The 15,584-nt window shown below is 33.8% G+C and overlaps 1 protein-coding gene across 2 annotated transcripts in view; it reads left to right on the top strand.

The window, feature by feature from the left end:
• The window catches only part of TMEM65 (transmembrane protein 65), a 48,731-nt gene extending 39,810 nt beyond the window's left edge, over window positions 1-8,921 (top strand). For both annotated transcript variants that reach the window (XM_044669039.1, XM_044669032.1), the window contains 3 exons: window positions 1,682-1,724; window positions 7,021-7,126; window positions 8,447-8,921. In XM_044669039.1, coding sequence (XP_044524974.1) covers window positions 1,682-1,724; window positions 7,021-7,126; window positions 8,447-8,545 — 248 coding nt within the window. In that variant the 3' untranslated portion in view covers window positions 8,546-8,921. The remainder of the gene's footprint in view (window positions 1-1,681; window positions 1,725-7,020; window positions 7,127-8,446) is intronic.
• The last annotated feature ends 6,663 nt before the right edge of the window (window positions 8,922-15,584 follow it).

Raw genomic sequence — 15,584 nt, 5'->3', positions numbered from 1 at the left:
CAAATAATTCTAACATGGGGAGAAAGTGATAAGAAGGGTCTTTTCACTTATTAATAGGGAATTACTGAACGATTTTGAGTAGACTTTCCACTTAGTATGTTGGGAGAAGTTTTGGCTCTGGAGTCAGAAGATCTGGGTTCAAATCCTGCCTCTGATTTGCTTCCTATATGACCTTGATTGAGCTATTAACCTTTTCTCAGACTCTGCCCATATGTATAATGAGGAGGTTGAACTAGGGTCCTTTCCAGCCCGAGGTCTATGATCCTTTGTGTACCACCACTGTCCTGGTTCTTCAGGGTCAAAACCTGAGTCATTTTCAATACTTCCTATTCCTTCACCTTGAATAAACAGATATACAAGGAATATAGCCCTCTTTTGTATGGTTGTGCCTATGAACTTTTTACCAACACCAAATCTATCTGCTTTTCTATAACATCCATTCATTGCTCCTACTTCAACCTTTTGGGGCCAGCAAAACAAGTCTTTTACACATGGCTATTCTTCTACTACCTTAAAGATAGCCAAAATGATGCATTGAAAATTTTTCTTCTCCCAGCTCAATGTCCCCAGGTTCTTCATCTGACACTTGCATGATATAGGCTCCAGTTCTTGTTCCAGCTTGCAATGCCAAAATAAACTCCACAGTTGGGCTAATCAGGGAAGAGCATGACAGAGCTATCAACTTCCTCATTCTAGGATCATAGGATTCTAGTTTTAGAATTGGAAGGGGCCTTAAGGTCATCTTTTCAACTCCTTTTTTTAACAGATGAGGAACTGAGAGAGGCCCCCTGTGACTTCCCCAGGGCTAAACAAGCTAGAAAGTGGCCCAGGTGGGATTTAAACCAGGTCATTATTGACTCCATTGAATTCTAGCATTCAGTTTGTTACAACCATCTTAAGTAGTGATTTAAGGTTTTATAGTGTGTTTTATTATATGATGATCAAAGATATATTAGGTAAATACTGCAACTACTATCTTCTTTTTTCAGAAGAGATCGGGACTCAGAGATGTTAAATGATTTAAATAAGGATACTGTGCCTCCTAGTTCATTACTTGCATGGCATCCAAAAAGCTGTTGGCTCATTGAAATCATCCTCTGGTACTACCCCTGAGTTCCCTTTTTTTTTTTTTTAGACCAACAACTGTCCATCTGGCCTTCCTAAATCCTTTAAGTTGTTTTTTTTTAACCCAAGAATAGAATTTTATATTTATCCCTATTCCATTTTATCTTATTTGATTTTGCCTAATCATTCTAGCCTGTTAATATTTTGGGATCCTATTTAAATTCTGCCTTCCAGTTTCTTGTCATCTGCAGATTTGACAAGTATGCCTTCCTTGCCCTTATCAGAGTAACTTTACATACATGTTGTGTAGCACAAGACCCAGGAAATATTCCCTAGTATTTCTGCTAGAGATCTTCCTTCAAGTTGACATCAGTTGCTTGAACTTTAAAAAAAAAAAAAGAAAAAAGGACTAATTATTGGAGGTAGAATGCTATATTCTTGGTGAAATTGCTTTTGCTTTTTTATTTGGGGAGAATTTCTATTGTAAATTTTTTATGGCCATAAGGTCACATAATTTGGGAAATGTACTAACTCAATATTGGAATCTGAATTATGATTTTTTTTGGTAAACATTTTTCTAATTGTACTTTTCAAATAATTTTTTCCAATCTTTTAGCTGCTGCTTTGGGAAATCTTGTTTCAGATTTAGCTGGACTTGGGTAAGTTTGGGGTTTTTAAAACTTGAAACATTTGAGAAAATGTAAAATTTTATTTTTAAGTGAGATTTCCAGAAGTAAGGCTTTATGGTGATCTCAAGAACTTCGTGATACATATATGTAATAACATGATAGCCATTCACTTAGTGCCTTAAGGTTTATGAAAGGTATTTTAGATGTATTATCTGATCTTCATAATAACCACATGAGATACAGGCACTGCAGATGAGTTCATTGAGGTTTTACAGGTTAAATTTCTTATCCTATAGTCATATAGCTAATAAACATCAAAGCAAAATTAGAAGTCATTTTGTTACTTATTCCCCAAAATCATAGATGACTTGCTGGTAGAAAAGTTTTTGCTGACTAGTTCTTCAAAGATTAAAAACTTGATGAGACCTTAGAGACTATCTCAGTCAAAGAAGTGACTTGTGCCAAGGACCTTCAGGTAATTAATAAGTGGCAGAGCCAGCATTTAAACCTATTCCCTTTCACTGAAATCTTTGTCCTATGCTAGGTTGTACTAAAGTTACCACATGTAATGCTGTGATGAGATATTCTAAAATTTACCTTCTAATTTAATCTGTCACCACCGTTGGTGCTTTCTGATGTGTTGAGTAAAGTCAGCTGATACAAGAGAGAACTTTTTGAGTGAATTCAATACACTAATCTTTTATTAAATGCCACAATGTGCTAAGCACTGTAGTAGATGCTGTGGAAGAGACGAGGTTTGCATAAGAAATGATCTCTCCCTACTTAGGTCTTATAATCTAATAGTGACTTAATTCTCTTTTACGTTTATAAATTAATCTCTGAATTAGAATTCAATACAGCATGCATTTGATGTCTTTTAGATTTATGTCTTTGATATTTTTTTCTGGATCCTCTAGGCACTATCAAACTATAAGTGCTTCAGTTTTCTTTAAGTATTTCTTTATGAGTCCTTAATGCTTTCCAAGGAACCAATGGTAAAGATGCTTTATATGACTGATTACCATAATTTATATTTTGAACATATCATCCTACAAAACCTACCTACCTTTGGAATCAATGAGTTTTTGTAAAGGTAGTAGAGAATTGTTCATATCAATTACTCCTATTGGTTGGCAAGATTTTAAAAAAATTTGAGAGCCCTTATTTACAAGTATGATTTTAAAGTTGTAGCAGATACTTTAAGGCCATATAGAGAAATGTGCCTTATAGTTGTTAAATTACTTTCATCTCATTACTTCCTGTTTTCTGGGGAAGCTTGACTTATTCGTGACCCCTTTCTCTTTTACTAATTTTCAGTTTTTCCTTGTCAGTTGACTACTTTTTAAATGTTTAAAAATGCATCTAGATCGCTTGCATCCTTAAAAGACTTTCAATTGATCCTAACCCCCCTTAATACTATCATCTTTCTTTTCTTTTTCTCAGCCAAACTTACAGAAAAAGCTTTTTGTGCTCAGTATTTTTTTTTTTCCTACTTCACACTTAATTCTCGGTTCCTTGGTTTGGCCCTATTGAATAATTAAATGCCAAGCCAGGAAAATAGACATCTTTCTTCTACTTGGTCTTTTCTTGTGGATAGTCAGGCTGAGCTACTTTGAATTAGAATCAACTTCCCCAGGGGTGGGGTTGGGGTGGGAGTGGGGATCTGGACCACTCTGGTGTTTGCCAGGAACAGCACAATGCCATCTATAAACAGGAACATCCTGACTTCCTCAGGGCATCTCTTTTCACTCTATACTCACAGTGTCAGACACTTTTGTTGAGGATCATCTCGGTTGGTATGTCAGCGAATCAAGCAGTACTCATTTATTAATCTAACTACTGTGGATCAGACACAATATATGAAACAGTCCCTTCTTGAAAGGAGCTTATATTCTAAGGGTGGTTGAACTGGTATCTTGAAGAATTTTGATGCGTGAGTGGGAGAAACCTTGTACCATAGTGTTTTTTTGTTCTGCCTAATCAGAAACTTGTTCATAATCAACAAATAGACCCTTTGGGATCTTTTGTTCTCTACATCTTTCATTTAATTGTGAAATGGTAAAGATGTGGTCTTTTATTGAATATCACTTGCAAAACCCTGCTTTTTTCCTTACTACTGTCAAGGATGTTTTTAATTAATGTGTAACTTACTCTCATTAAAATTTTTTAGCAATCCTTACCTTGTGTCATAGAGTCAGTACTGTGTATTGGTTGCAAGTAGGAGAGCAGTAAGGGCTAGGCAATGGGGGTTAAGTGACTTGCCCAGGGGCACATAGCTAGAAAGTGCCTGAGTCCAGATTTGAACCTAGGACCTCCATCTCTAGGCTTGGCTCTCAATCCACTGAGCTACCACTCATTGAAATTTTTATAGATGGGAATGTAGGCATTATTGGACAGTAGTTAATTGATCTTTTAATTACTTTTTGGGGATATAATTAGGTCTGAGATTGATTCTATTCCTTTGGTATCTTTCCTTCCTCCAGAAATTTTGATGATCTCTCAAGGACCTCACAATAATGCCTCTTCCAAGATTGATCTCTTCTGCATACACTTGGTATAATAGATATCTTTTTCATCTTTGTTCTCCTTAGTGTCATTTCTAACAGTCTTTATAAATACTTCCAGAACTATGATTTTAAAGTTCAAATATAGCAATTCCTTGAAAGAAAAGAGTTTGTCATGATGGATTCTATAAACAATTTATATTTTTTTCTATTTTCTTGTTCTTCTATTTCATTCTTAGATGCCTTTGGGATTACTGTGTTTAGTTGGGTGTCTTGCCAGATTCTCTTTTAACTGGTTTTTATCTTTAGTTCTTGTTTCTGTTTTATGAGATGTTCCTGCTCATAATCATTCAACATTCATCTTTGTAAGATTTTACAAATGAATTAATGTTCTACCTGTGTTAGTTTGTGTCATCTTTCTCCATTTGGCAAATAAGTGAAATGTTTTCTGATTTAATCTCTAGACTCTCATTCTCCTTGTCATGGTGATTAATTTACATTGGCTAAATTTTCTGATAAAATTGTCATTGCTAATGTCAGAAATACAATATGCATTTTGATGGACAAATTATAGAACTTGTCTATCAATGTGTGTAACTGGGGTAGATGATACAATTGAGCAGCAGAGTTGTATAGGAGGAGGAGAGCAGGTTGTAGTGCCTTTGTGAAATTGCAGAGCTCTTTTAATGACCTCAAGCTTTCTAATAGTAATCTGTTGACATTGACATAAGGCAGCAAAACAAAGAATCATCCAACAAGTATTTATTAAGCATCTGTTATTAATTGGGCACTGTGCTAAGTGCTAATAGAAAAACAAAAGTGAAACATCCTTGCCCAGAAGGAGCTTATAGTCTAATGGAATACAGTAAGTCAATAATTTTTTTTTAAAACTCCACAAATATTACAAAGAGAGCTCTGGAGGGTACTGTGGTGGAGATAGACTATAACCCATAATCATTAAAGGACATTGATGAACATCATTAAAAAAGTAACAAGAATATGGGCTGGTCAGGGGATGAAGACAAAAGTTGACAGGGTTCTCTCTGCACTGTTTTTGGCTTATCTGAACATAGTTATTTTTATGTTGTCTCCTCTATTAGACTGTGAAGGCAGGGGCCATATTTTGCCTTTCTTTGTAACGTCAGTATTTAGCACAGTGGCTGGCACATAGTAGGCATTTAATATATGTTTATCAATGGAGTAAAGAACTCATTTCACTGTCAAAATAGCAAGAAAAAGCAAGGAAAACTTCCAGTTTGTGTGATTGACCACCTTTGGCAAATTTATACAAGGATATAGGCAAGAGGAATACAAGGTGGGCAAGAATGAATGGGTTTTGTTCTGTATAGTTTGAGGCCATGTTCAAATCTATAAACTTATAAATTCATTGAGTTTTTGGTATGTGCTAGGCATTAGGGATTCAAAGACAGAAATGGGCTTCCCTACTGCCAAGGCACTTGCATTCTCTCTGTAATGAGAAAACTCAAATTACTGTTCTTTTCCACATTTACCAGTGATCTATTAATTACTAGGAGTGATTACCTTTTTAATTCCTTATTTCACCTTCATCTTTTTGCAGGATTTGTCTTATTGACCACCTCATCCTTCCAAATACTCTTACTTCCTTGGATTTCCATGACATTTCTCCTCTGGTTATCTTCCCACTTGTCTAGTTATTCCTTATCAATATTCTATGTAGAATCACCATTGTTGCCTCATTCCCTATACTTGGATGTGTCTTAGGACTCCATTCTGTGTCCCCTTCTCTTCTTTTTACCATATTCCCTCTCTTGGATATTTCATCAGCTCTTATAAGATTAGTGATCAACTCTTTGCAGATTTACAGGTCCACATATCTACCCCCCAGTTCTTCCCGAACCATCAGTCCTTTACTACCAACTGTTTATTGGACATTTCCAACTGATTATCCTATAGGCATCTGAAACTATCTTCCTTCATCCCTAATGCCAACCTGATTTAAAAAAAAAAAACAACAAAAAAAACCTAGGTCTGTTGAGTGTACTGAGATTCTTTTAATCAGTCAGGTTCATAGTCTTAGAGTCAACATGGACTTTACATAGCCAAGTCATTTTGATTTTGCCTTCATGACATCTTTTATATACATTCTCTTCTTATACTTCCTTCAATAATGCAGGCCCTCATTACTTCTTGCCGGTTCTAGTGTAATGGCCACCTGATTAATCTCTCTTCCTTCATCCTTTCCTTTCTAAAATCCCTCCTTCACATACCAGTCAAATTGATATTTCTAAAGCATAAGGCTGATCGTGTCAGTCCCCTCTGCAAAGAGCTCCAGGGGTACCCTCTTTCCTTGAGAGGAAAATACAGTCTTTCTGACCCTTTACAGTCTGGCTTCAGACTTTCTTTTCAAGGCTTCTAGATATTACTTTTCTTCATGTACATTACAACCAAACAGGCTTCCTTGTTGTTCCTAGCATTCACATTCTTTCTGTCATCTTCCTGCTTTTTTATAGGCTCTTTGCAAAACTTATATGTACTCTCTCCTCACTTCTACCTCAGAGACCCCTAATATTTCTTCAAAGCTCAGCTAAAATGCTAGACGCCTAAATTCCTTTCATGCACGAGTATTCTTCCTCCCATGCTCTAATTCTTTTGTAACTATTTTGTATTTTTTTTAATATACAGTAAATGCTATACACAAGCTTGAAGGAAGAGACTGGTGCATAGCAGATGCTGAATAAATGTTTATTGAGTTTTATTATTTTTGTTTGGAAGAAAAAAATTTATCTTTGTATCAACAGTAAGTACATTATATCTACTTATCTACTTAATTTTTTTTTAAGTCTTGCAGGCTATGTTGAAGCTTTAGCTTCCAAGTTAGGCCTTTCAATTCCTGATCTCACTCCAAAGCAAGTTGACATGTGGCAAACTCGTCTTAGTGCGCACTTGGTAAGCATTTTTGTAAGCAATTGGTAAGATTGTTTATTTTAATACCATGAGAAATTATAGTGTGATTCAAACATGATTCAAACTTTGGGCAATCCAGAAAACAGAACTGATTTTTTTCTTAGCAATATTGCCAGCAAACTATTCTTTATGACAAAGAAGAGAAGAGGAGAAAAGATAGTTCAGCAAAATGCATACATATGAACCAAATCTATCAAATGCAGTGTTCAGTCCTCATGTTCCTCTCTAGCTATAAAGAAGGGAGGGAGGTATATTTTCTCCTTCCTTTTTCTAGGGTTATTCGAATTATTCATTGTTTAGTTTCATTTTTATTGTTCTTTCTATTTCCATTGTTGTAATCATTATAATACATTAACTTTTTAAAAATTATATATTTTAATTTAGTAAATTCAGTTAAGAAAGTACTAAGCCTAATTCAGTATGTTGATAGGAAGTGAGCCAAATATAAAAATTTAAAAAAATCTTATCTACTACTCGCCAAAATATGCATTTAGGCATAAATTTAATGGCTTATTAGTGTCTTGTCACAAGAATTAAATGCCACAATTTCTAAGCATGGAGTCTTGGAGGGCAGAGGAGGGGTCTCTTATACTCTTATTATACTCTTATACTCTCTTAGGCTGAAATAGTGCCTTTGGCTCGAGGGAACATCCCTGAGAACTTAGGGGCAAATAGACTTTCAGAAGAGAGAAGTGGGCTTCTATCAGAAGTAGTATTAAGTGGGCTAGATAATTCAGTGGATGAATGCCAGGCCTGGGGTTAGGAGAACCTTGGTTTAGATCTGGCCTCAGACATTTCCTAGCTGTGTAACCCTGGGCAAGTCACTTAAGTTGCCTAGCTGGCTCTTACTGCTCTTCTGCCTTGGAATCCAAACTTGTATTGATTCTAAGATAGAAGGTAAGAGTTTTTTTTTTTTTAAATAAAGAAGAAGAAGAGGGGGCAGCTGGGTAGCTCAGTGGATTGAGAGCCAGGCCTAGAGATAGGAGGTCCTAGGTTCAAATCTAGCCTCAGACCCCTCCCAGCTGTGTGACCCTGAGCAAGTCACTTGACCCCCATTGCCTACCCTTACCACTCTTCTGCCTTGGAGCCAATACACAGTATTGACTCCAAGATGGAAGGTAAGGGTTTAAAAAAAAAAAAAAGAAGAAGAAGAAGAAGAAATACTAAACCTAAATTGATAATATAGTTAAATCATCTGTCTATTACATAAATAATGAAGCGAGCAAATCTCTTTCAGGAATAAAGTAACTTTTAAAAAGGTGGTATTAAGTATTTTTAATTTTTTGTTCTTTGTTTCCTTAGGGCAAGGCTGTTGGAGTGGCTATTGGTTGCATTTTAGGAATGTTTCCTTTGTTGTTCTTTAGAGAAGAAGAAGAAAAAAAACTGGAAGAAAAAAATTAACCCTTTTAGAATATCTATAAAAAGTTGTAAAATAATGTACCTCACTTAATTTAAGTATGCTGTCACAATATTTAGGAATTAAGACAGTAACTATGTATAGATATGGGAACAAGCAATTAAGCATGTTTTATTAAAACACTAACTTATTGTGGCTTGATGTTCTTATTCTTAGTATATCTTTTTATAAAAAGAATAGCTTCTTATTTCATAAAAATTGTTCAAATGCCTTTTCACTAATGGCAATTAACATTTTCATTTTTCTACTTTTATTTTGCATATTTCATGGCTAAGCTAATATTTTATTTTAAGTCATTGTTATACTGTTTAGATTTGGGGTTTTCTCATTTGTTATTAAACATATGTGGTTGCATGGAAACATCCTCTCTTATACATGGCTGTTCCAAGGCTGCTTTAGACTTTTTCCATATATAAAAATTATTGGTTATTTTGTTAAAAGTTTTTAATTCCATCATTGTTCTTGCCCCTAGAATCCATTTTGGCCTGATTTGAGATAATGATTTTTTATTCATGCACAGTGCTTCTCTTTCCTCTTTAATTCATTCAATTAATGTGGAATTGAACTATTTGTTTTAAGTGTTGCTGGGTTTTCTTTTTTCTTTAAATTTTTTGTTCTGATCCTTTTGAGTCTTAAGAGCCAGAAGTCGAGCATATCTTCTTCACTTACATAATGCTCCACATTACAAAATGTATTTTCTACTTTATTTTTTCTCCTCTGTTTTTTTTGCCTCAACACTCCCAATTTTGAGTAATTGTGTGCTGTTTTTGGCTTATGGAAAAGAAAATAATTAATTTTGTGGTATGTATTATGGGGGAAAATATCACAGAATTAAAATATTGCATTTTGTATTTAAGGGAATTCAGGAGAACTAGGAAAATGCAAATTGTATGTGAGTTGAAAAAGGTATACATGGGTTCTGTAGAGAAGAAGAAATTAGAACCAAGGCAGCTTCCTGGGACAAATAGTGAAATTGAGCAGAACAGAAAATGTTCTTGTGCTAACACTTGTGCTCTGCTAAGGAAAGGGATTAAAAAAAATTTATCTTCATCAACAAGGTTTCCATTGCTGAAATATCCAAATCATGCTCATACTTGAGATCTCAACATATGTACATTTTTTTTTTTTATGAACTTGCTTTCTGGAAAAATATTTTGTTGGGCAAAAGTAGCCTTTGTGTGATTTTTTTTTTATCATGCAGTCAAAACTGATGAAATCTTTTTTGCCTTGTTTTCTTTGTTATTCAAAATAAGTTCTAAATATAGAAGTTGCTAATTTCTATTCTTTTATATCTCATTGACATTTAATTATGAATGAGACATTTAATTTTCTCAATCTTTAGAGCTTTTCAACATAGGGACTGTTAATTATATAATTATAAATGGGTATCAGTTAAGCCAATTTCTTACCTTGTATGGTGTTTTAAAATGTTATGGGAGAATTCTCATATAGGAATTTTATTTTGGCCATTCGAGGCCATTATGCTGCTGCTTTGGCTTTTAAATCTTGTAGATGACTGTAATATTTACAGTCATAATATATTAAAGTTATATTTGCAGTTGGCATTTGTTTACTTATAATAGCTCTTTTTTAAAAACAAGGAGCTAAACTATTACATAAAAGAATTAGTTATAAATTACCTCTTGACCATTTCCACATATTCAGTGCCATGTAAAAATTATTTGTGAAGAGAGAAAAAGAAGCAGAAATAGTAACCTAAAAAATTTTAGAATATAAAATTAGGGAAATACAAAGTATAATTTTTATGCTATAGAAATAATTTGACACCTTGTACGAAGTACAGGATTTGAAGCCTTTCCAAAAAAGTGTGATTTATATTGTTTCCCCATTCAACTACTAGGCCATTGCAAAATTAGCTGGATTGTTTGATATATGAGGAGTATGGTATGTTACTTTAAATGAAAACTTATTTAAATAAATGTTTTAAATACTTTTGGCGCTCTCGTGTATAACCAGTCTCATCTATTTTCATACAAATATTTCAGTGTGGTGCTTGCATTCTTTTTAAACTATTTCAAAATACTTACTATTGTCCAGAAACACTTTGTGATATTTTTTCCATCCTCAAATTAATGCAGCCTCACACAATCTGACTTTTGTAGTCAGTAATTTTTTTTATAAGAACATGTCAACATAATTTATCTTTTCACAATAAATTCATAATTTGAGACTTCTAAAACATTGGATCATTCAGATGATGAGTTCTCATTAAAATAAATGAAATGCCTGTGCCCTTGCCAAAGGTTTTTGTTGCTCAAAATCATAATCTTAAGTATGGTGCTTTGTACAAAGTGGCTTCTCATTTTGGCATCTCAAGATGATTTCTTCATATAAGCTTTTTTTTTTTTTAAATTGTTGCATAGTATTTTCTTACCATTAAAAATAGAGCTTTCATTTCTCATGCTAATTATGTATTAATGATTAAACATTGAAAAAATAATGAAGCCAAGAATAATATTAACTGCTATAGCAGTATTCACTTGTTATAATGTGTCCATGTGTTAGTTTTTGTTTAACTTGTGAATGCATGTGAGTTCAGAGTTGCTACTGTATGCTTACTTATAACTTGTGTTTTTTAACCAAGATAAATTGAACAAAAAATATTTTAAGAAGTTTGAAATATAGTTTTGGTTTTGAAATTTTAAATGGATACTATTATTTATCTCCCGGTAGTAAAAGTCTTTAAGACTTATAGGAAATTTATGGTAATACATGCTTATTGCAGAAAGGTAACCATATCCCATAGAATCTATATTTTGTGTTAATGACATAGGTAAGGGAGAAATAATGTTATTCTAGCTTTCTGGTAGGTCTTTAATAGGAAAAATTCAGGGATACAAAAGAATTTGAAAATAATCAGGATCCCAGCTAATTTTTAAAAATTTTCTCAAATGAAGGAAAAGCACTGCACAGATAATGCAAAATTATTGTAAAAAAAAACCATTGTTTATTTGGCATCACTGGAGAAGTTTGTTCTAATAGATACTTCTTTTAAGATAAGGAATAAGGGAATAAAAATTATATAGCACCTATTATGTGCCAAGCACCTGCTAAGCACTTTAGAAATAATATACTGTTTTGATTCTAACAACCCTGCAAATTAGGTGCTGACTGTTTTTACTGCAAATCTTTTAAAAATTCGATTTCACTTCCTAAGAGTCCAGTGAAAAGAATCTGACTTTTTAAAAAATGCTTCAGATTTCCTTTAAGAACACTCAACGTCCTTGTATTGTGTTATAAAGAAGGGATGTTCTTAGAGTATGTTGAGATTTTTAGGACTATTTGTCCCTACAATAAATAACCCTAAATGGCTATGCTTTTTGAGTTCTTGTGCCTCCTTTTTATGACTCATCCTGTTTCTTTTCCAACTATTAAATCATAAAGTATCATATAGATTTATGTTTTTATGTCTGAATTTATGATTTCACTTGTTAGAGAACGCTAGTGGGAAAATCCCCTTTGCCAGTATACATTGGCAACTCTTCTGGAATTTGTAATCTTAAGAGAGTTTTGTTGGGCACTAAAAGGATAAGTGAATTGCCCAGGGTCACACAGCTAGTATTTGTCAAGAGACAGAATTTAAGCTCTGGTTTTCCTGACTGAGGCTAGTTTTCTATTCACTGTTTAGAACTGTATTATGCTTTCATTATATAGATTTATTGAAACTTAAAGTTAGAAGGGGTCTTAGGAATTATCTAGTTCAACTCTCAAATGACACATTAATGAGTTATGTAGAGACTTCTAATGATAGAGAACTTATTGTTTCGTAAGACAGTCCATTTAATTATGAATGAAGTTATTTTGAGACAAAATCTATACCACTATACTACTCTTAGTTTCCACCTAGTACTCTTATCTAAAAATACCAAGTAGAACAAGCATTATCTTTTCATATGACAATTTGACAAATATTTGAGGATTATAGTAATGTCTTCCCCATGTCTCATTTTTAAGTTAGACATCTCTAGTTCAAGCTGAACCTCCTCCAGATTTGGCTTAGAGTCATCCTTGATATCCGGTTCATAGTCATCTGGATATATTTTAGATGTCAGTGTTCTTCCTCTAAATGTAGCTTTCAAATCTGAGTATAGTATTGTTTCTGTGATCTGACCCATGAAGAGTACTATGGGACTATATCATGTCCCTCATTTTGGACACCACACCATTGTTAAGGGTTCATGGAATTTAGTGTATCTACCTGTAGTAATAATTCTTGGTCCATCCTTTTCCCACACACCTTAAAATCTGTAATTAATCATGAACTGTGAGCCTAGAAATTAGGCAACCAAGAGTATAATTAATTGTAAATATTTAGTGGGCTTTGAGTAAGAGTCCTTTGGACTCTTATATGAATAAGTGTAGTGAATTTAGTGCCTGAACTCTTAAACAGCCAAAACTTATAGCCCAAAGTTTTTGCTTTTGTTTTTATCATTGCTGGTTCTTTTTATTTCAGTTTTCTCATTTGTAAAATGAAGGGATTAATTTTGATCCTAGAATTTATTACTGAAAGAAACCATAAAGAACAACTAAATAATAATCATAGTCCTCAAAAGAATCTTTTTAGGCTTTTAGCATTGATGATTTCTGAACAAGGCAGTGAAATGATTGAATCTATGCTTTAGGGGGATATACCTTAAAGGAAGGAAAATGATCATAATGATTTTAGTGCCCTCATCCCAAGCAAGCTTTTTCTCCCCCCTTTTTTCCCCCTGGCTTCTTTTATTTATGGCAGAATTCTATTCAGATAGGTTAATGGCATGGAGGACACAACTACCAAATTTGTTGGTGATACAAAATTAGGAAGAATTGCTAATAGGGATGAATGAACTAGGATCCAAATAGGGCTTGGCAGGTGAAACTGTTGGGCTACATCTAGTAAGGAAATATTTACTGAACATAACTATAATGTCTCAAATGTTAAGTTTAAAAAAAATCACAAGTACAGATTGGAAGTATGTGGCTATATATCATTTAGTCTGAAAAAGAAGGAATTTTGAGTGGATTGTAAACCCAGTGAGTTTATGGTAAGGCTAGATGAAAAAACCCAAGTTAATGAAATATAAGACTGCATTGAGAGGAATGATGTGCAGAAGTAGGGAGATGATTATATTGCTGAATTTTCCTTGTGACAGACCACATCTGGAATGTTTTATTCTGTTGTAGACACTCTATTAGGAATTACACCCATTGATAAACTGGAGAATATTCAGAAAAAGTTGACCAGAAAAGAGAAGGACCTTGAGATCATGCCATATGGGAATTAGGTGAAATAACAGGGGATTATTAATCTAAAGAACAGATTTAAGGGCATTTGAGAGGAGCTTTCCTCTGTTGGAAGACTCATATGGAGGACAGATTAAATTCATTTTGCTTGCCACCAAAGGGAAGTAGGAGCAAAGGAAACTAGTTACAGAACTAGAGATTTTGTTCTGATGTAATAAAAAAGACTAATAATAAGTAAAGTTATCAAATAATAGAAAGGGCTGCCTGAATAAGAGGTGTTCAAGAAAAGGCATTATTATATTCTTTTGCCAGGCACGAGCTATGGGGTATTTTTTAGTTATAGTTTGAACTAAATGGCTTCTGAGGTTCTTTCCTATTTTCAATTTGGGGATTCAGCAAAAAAATCAAGTATTTTAGAATTAAGTATTATGGATGAACAAATAATGTCAAGGGCATAGTTCAAAAGCACCTAGTCAGCCTGGGCCTTTTGACACAGTTTGACAAAACAGTCCTGCCCACATGCAATTTATATTCCTCTAACTACATAGCTGATTAACTGGGCAAGTTACAGAGAAGAGAGGGAAAACCCCCCAATTTATAACTTTTCAAACAAGCTTGGAAAAAAGCCTAATACCTTTCAGAATTCATATAAAGCAGATAAATTCCAGAAAAAATTGTAAGGATAAAATACAGAAAATTATAAAAAATATTTCTTTGTCTCAAAACAAAGTAATTTCCATAAAGTTTTGTTGTTTTTAATGAATGTCAAACTTGTGGGTTGAGAATGGTAAGTATGGCATGGTGGTAATATAAAATGCTCACTTGGTGACTCTATAAAAATGCAATCCTTTTAAAAGAGGTTATTTACAATGGAAACTTTTAAATGGCGCACTTCATATTACAATGTAAGCATAAGCCGTAAATTATTGTTCTAAAAAAGTTTGTTTAAATACATTTTTAAATAAACACATCAGAACTGATTTATCCAAATGACTGTTTTCCTTTAAAGTATCTACATTAGAAAATTTTGCACTTAGACCAATTTGTCTCTGTCCTGCTTCAAAACACTTTGGGAATATCTTTTTTTGGAACTGCTTTCAGAACCAGTTTTCCAAATTATACAAAAGGACTAGTTTATTTTGTAGAATACACCCTTTTGAACCAAAGTGGTATTCTCCAGTTTGGATACACATTTTATTTAGCATTATAACCTGTGACTTCAGACTAAAGCATTTTTTTTGTGTGTGTGTGGGTTATTTAATTAACTTAGAATATTTTCACATGGTTCATGTTTTTTCCCTTCCCTCCAACCTTCCCCCCTTACTGACATGCAATTCCACTGGGTTTTACATGTATTATTGATCAAGACATTTTTCATATTATTGATATTTGCACTAGGGTGATTGTTTTAGAGTCTATAGCCCCATCAACCCGTGTGTTCAAGCAGTTGTTTTTCTTTGTTTCTACTCCCACAGTTCTTCCTCTGAATGTGGGTAATGTTCTTTCTCATAATTCCCTCAGAATTGTCCTGGATCATTGCATTGCTGCTAGTAGAGAAATCTATTACGTTCGATTGTACCACAGCGTATTTCTCTCTGTATATAATGCTCTTGTGGTTCTGCTCCTTTCACTTTGCATCAATTCCTGGAGGTCATCCCAGTTCCCATGGAATTCCTCCAGTTCATTTTTCCTTTGAGCACAATAGTATTCCATCACCAGCAGATACCACAATTTGTTCAGCCATTCCCCAATTGAAGGGCATCCCCTCATTTTCCAATT

Source organism: Gracilinanus agilis, chromosome 1, assembly GCF_016433145.1.
Source record: "Gracilinanus agilis isolate LMUSP501 chromosome 1, AgileGrace, whole genome shotgun sequence".
Lineage (NCBI taxonomy): Eukaryota > Metazoa > Chordata > Mammalia > Didelphimorphia > Didelphidae > Gracilinanus > Gracilinanus agilis.
This window is presented reverse-complemented; position numbering and strand designations above follow the sequence as displayed.